Source organism: Malus sylvestris, chromosome 8 (genome assembly GCF_916048215.2).
Source record: "Malus sylvestris chromosome 8, drMalSylv7.2, whole genome shotgun sequence".
Lineage (NCBI taxonomy): Eukaryota > Viridiplantae > Streptophyta > Magnoliopsida > Rosales > Rosaceae > Malus > Malus sylvestris.
In genome coordinates, this window is record NC_062267.1 from 18,335,948 (window position 1) to 18,340,515 (window position 4,568).

Here is a 4,568-nt window from a genome sequence, read left to right on the forward strand (position 1 = left end):
AAAATAAAAAGTATATTATAACTAGCATTACTGGTCGAGTCACTTAATTGACGAGTTTGATGAGTAATTATGACAAACATATTGTGTTCATTAAACACAAAATACTCTCACCCCCAACATCATTGCATCTAGACCTGACAATTTCTTACACGAGTCGTTAACATAACACGTAAACGATAAGAAAATAACGGGTTTCAAGTCAACACAATAACTAATTGGGTCGTTATCGGGTCACACGATAAGAACCCGTTAATAACGGGTCCTTAATAGGTTTACACGAGGGTGACACGCGGGTAACCCGTTTCGACACATTAAGAAAAAAAGTTATTTTGATGATTTTAATTTTAAAAAAAACTTATATACATATATATTGTATACTAAATATATATTATTGTAATATTATATATACATTTTAAAAATTTTAAGTTTTATTTATTTATTATTTTTATAATATACTATAGGAAAATAGTGAGATTAAAAAATTATAAAACACATTGAAAATAAAAATATCAAGTAATTTAAAAATACCAAATACATAAAAAATTATAATAATTAATTTACAATTGCAAAAAATGTAAAAAAAATAAATATGCAAATGCTAGTCCCTCGTGGTCACATCTTCTACGCTTTGAGGATGGGTACATCGTCGTTTGAATTTTTAAAACCATACAAACCTTCCTGAATAGTATTTTTAAGGGAGTTTAAAATAAATAAAATTTATTAATCATTAATATACAAGTTTACAAAATGAGAAAGACAAATGTTTTTTTGTTTTTTATTTTTTTTTATGTTTTGAAATAACATTTATGTGACAATGTAGTATGCATATACTAATTTAGCATTATGTTTTCCATTTTCTTGGGTCAAATTATGTTTTCATTTTCATTATTTATTGATGCAAAATATTTTCTTTTTTATGGGTAACGAGTCGGGTTAAATTACCTAATAATATTAATGGGTCAATTTCAGATCAACTCATATTACCCATTTACTTTAACGAGTATTATACACATAATCTGTTAAGATATTAAGTATGTGACGAAAAAGACACGAATACCATGTCTAATTGCATCAATAAAACAACTTTTAAAATAAGAGTTCAACTCTCGGTTTTCATCTAATTTTTTATTTCTTTTAAAAAAGAAAGAAGTCACTATCTACCAAGTACCAACCCAACGACTGAGAGAATGGGGACACATAAAATCAAAGAGCCAAGCAAATGTTTGCGCCAACCGGCGCGTGGTCAATCAAATCAAAGTGACTCATTGGGACACCCAACAGCCAGCTATCCATTTTCCAAATCCAAAGGAGAGGCAGCGATTAAGGTGTCATCCGAAAATGCCGCATCCTCTCTCCCCTCCTCTATCTCTCCCAACACCGCCACCACTCTCCTCGAATTCCCACACTTCAACTCCCGCCATGTCCTCCGTCGCATTCGGCGGCGCCTCCATCACTTCTCGCCTTCTTCCCTCCTCCTCCGCCAGAACCTCCCTCTCCCACTCCTCCTCCTCACTCAAGTCCCTGGGCTCCGCTCCCCTGATTTCCCACCTCTTCCTAAACCCCAAACCCCGCTCGTTGCCTCACGCGCGTACCCGACAGTACAGCCCAGCCGCCGCCCCCAAATGCCAGGCTTCCGACCCGGAGCAGCTAAGGCTCGCCAGAGAGGACATCAAAGAGCTTCTCAAGACCACTTTCAGCCACCCAATACTCGTATCTCCGTAACCCCAATCCGTACGTTTTCGTTTTCTGAAATGGTCGGGAAATGTTAAGCTAAAGTGAAGAACTTTTCGTCTTTTTGTACAGGTTCGGTTGGGATGGCACGATGCTGGAACTTACAATAAGAACATAGAGGAGTGGCCGCAAAGAGGTGGGGCAAATGGAAGCTTGAGGTTTGAGATTGAGCTCAAGCATGCTGCCAATGCAGGTACTTGATATATCCAGTTGCTGATTATTGTTCAAATAAGTTTGTAATCTTTGTGCAGACCGGAGCGGAATCAAGTTGGCTATCCAAGTTCGAATCTCGCTTCCTATAGTTTAGTTTAGTTTAGATTAAATAAGATTGTCGCCCGAATGTCAATTGTAATGAGCTTTCGCTTCACGATTTTAGGTCTTGTGAATGCATTGAAGCTCGTTCAGCCTATAAAAGACAAGTACCCTGGCGTCTCATACGCGGACTTGTTCCAATTGGCCAGTGCTACTGCTGTGGAGGTCATTCTTAGTCTTCCTCTAACATTTGTATGAGTAAGTTTTGTAAATTTATAACAAGTTCATTTCATTCATTGAGATCGTTTCCTTCTTCAGGAGGCAGGGGGCCCGAAGATACCAATCAAGTATGGGAGGGTTGATGTCTCGGCACCCGAGCAGTGCCCAGAAGAAGGGAGGCTTCCTGGTTAGTCAAGCATGTATATTTTTCTAAATGCTTTTGATGATAAACATGGAGTTTGGAATTGTTTCGGTGAAAACAGTATTCCTTTTTGCTCTTTACTCGTTTTGAAATATTTGTCTCGGCTTTTTTAGATGCTGGCCCTCCTTCGCCTGCTGATCATCTGCGTCAGGTTTTCTACCGAATGGGGTTGAATGACAAGGTGACCTTTAAGTGCTGTATACTTAGTTTCCGGACAATACAAGGTGCATGGATTGTTTACTACTGAACCTCGTTGATGATGTTTACTAATGAACTTGTTTGATCTGTAGGAAATAGTTGCATTGTCTGGGGCACATACTTTAGGGAGGTCAAGACCTGATCGCAGTGGTTGGGGCAAGCCAGAGACAAAGTACACGGTATTGAATCTGAATCTTGTATTCACTTAAGCCACTCTAACAGAAAATGGTTCTGTTGAAGTGCCTTGAGTAAGATATTTTTCATTCCGTTTCCTCAATCAGGTTTTGAAATTTTAGGACAACCAGATTATGGGCATACAGAGTTGATTAAGGTTTTTGTGGGATGTTATTATGTTATCTTTACCCATGTGGTTATTTATTGCGGCAGCTACGATAAACACAGTAATGATAGGAAGAATAGTATTGCCACAATAACTAGAAAGTAAACTAGCATTATTTTCATGGCAGAAAGATGGGCCAGGGGCACCAGGAGGACAGTCTTGGACAGCACAATGGTTGAAGTTTGACAATTCCTATTTCAAGGTTTTCGAATAGTATCCTTATTTGCATGTGACTTCTCACACTCCAATTGGAGGCTGGTGGGAATTGGTACAAGGTTTTCCTTTACTAACTTGGCGGCTGTTCTATACAGGATATCAAGGAAAAGAGAGATGAAGATCTACTGGTGTTGCCAACCGATGCTGCTATTTTTGAAGATCCAGCATTCAAGGTAAAACAAAACAAAATTGAGAATGATTCTGTTCGATGAGCATCCTTTGTTACATCGAGATTTACATGATTTGCAGGTGTATGCTGAGAAATATACCGAAGACCAAGAGGCCTTCTTCAAGGATTATGCTGAAGCTCATGCTAAACTCAGCAACCTGGGAGCTAAATTTGATCCTCCAGAGGTTTGCTAACCTTCAATGTCTATGTTGTTTCTGTTAGGGATTATCCATTCCCGGTGAATGATTAATGTTAACTAACTCTATGAAAACTTTATTCCTACTTCTTTTGCCTTTTAACCTTAGACTATTAAATTTGATGATCAGGGTATTGTGATAGATGATGGTCCTTCACAGCCTGTACCAGAAAAGTTCGTGGCAGCCAAATACTCAACTGGCAAGGTTGTACACACTGAAAACTCACACCTCTTAATCAAAATTCTTTTTGTCAATAATTTAGCAAATCCCTTGCATCTGTGAGGATTATGACAACTCTAGGAATACTTTTTCCGTGCAAAATTTTCATGTTCTTCGTTTGTATGGTTTTCTGCAGGAGTAAAAAGCAAGTGTCATGTTTACTTGTGCTGTCTGTTTTAATAATACAAGATGAAGCTATTTTGAATAATCAAATGTAATAGTTGGGAGTCCTAAATGAAGAAGGAATAAATTCAATAGTATTACCTATGTGAATTGCAGAGAGAGCTGTCAGATAATATGAAGCAGAAGATTCGAGCAGAATATCAAGCTATCGGTGGAAGCCCAGATAAGCCTCTGCAGTCTAACTATTTTCTAAATATCATAGTTGTGATTGGTGTTTTGGCAATTTTGTCGTCTTTATTCGGAAACTGAACTTTGATTTTCTGTTTTTCCTTTTTTTTTTTTAATAAATGAGAATTACATTGCTATTATCGATTTTATATTACATATTCATCCATGATTCGTACAATATCAGTACTTGCACACATTCGTTCTTTCACATCGGAGTAAGTTAAGCTTTTGAGAATAGCATGTCATTGAAAACTCATGTTCAGGTAACGTTGCAAGGTGATGTCCAAACCAGGTTGAACTAAAATTTGTTGTCAGGAGCTGTATCTTTATCCATTTGTTTTCACCTGTGAGGAAATGTATCTGATATTTTGAACATTTCTGAATCTATCAGTGGCTATGATTTATGCATTGTTGGAAGAGATGTTTCTCTTAGTCTAGTTGTGCAACTTCCTTTACTGATATTTGGAAAATGTC

General features: G+C 37.5%; 1 protein-coding gene across 2 annotated transcripts; it reads left to right on the forward strand.

The window, feature by feature from the left end:
• Nucleotides 1–1,232: 1,232 nt before the first annotated feature.
• LOC126632506 (probable L-ascorbate peroxidase 6, chloroplastic/mitochondrial) lies at nucleotides 1,233–4,272 on the forward strand. Of its 2 annotated transcripts, none has more exons than XM_050302932.1 (11): nucleotides 1,233–1,710; nucleotides 1,804–1,924; nucleotides 2,108–2,208; nucleotides 2,302–2,389; nucleotides 2,518–2,585; nucleotides 2,695–2,781; nucleotides 3,070–3,144; nucleotides 3,254–3,331; nucleotides 3,408–3,512; nucleotides 3,654–3,728; nucleotides 4,023–4,272. In XM_050302932.1, exons 1-11 carry the CDS (start codon nucleotides 1,339–1,341, stop codon nucleotides 4,173–4,175), a joined length of 1,323 nt encoding a protein of 440 aa, XP_050158889.1. In that variant the 5' UTR covers nucleotides 1,233–1,338; the 3' UTR covers nucleotides 4,176–4,272. The 2 variants fall into 2 exon arrangements, with proteins under 2 accessions (XP_050158889.1, XP_050158891.1); XM_050302934.1 differs by having other exon boundaries at nucleotides 1,234–1,710; nucleotides 3,880–4,272.
• Nucleotides 4,273–4,568: the final 296 nt, after the last annotated feature.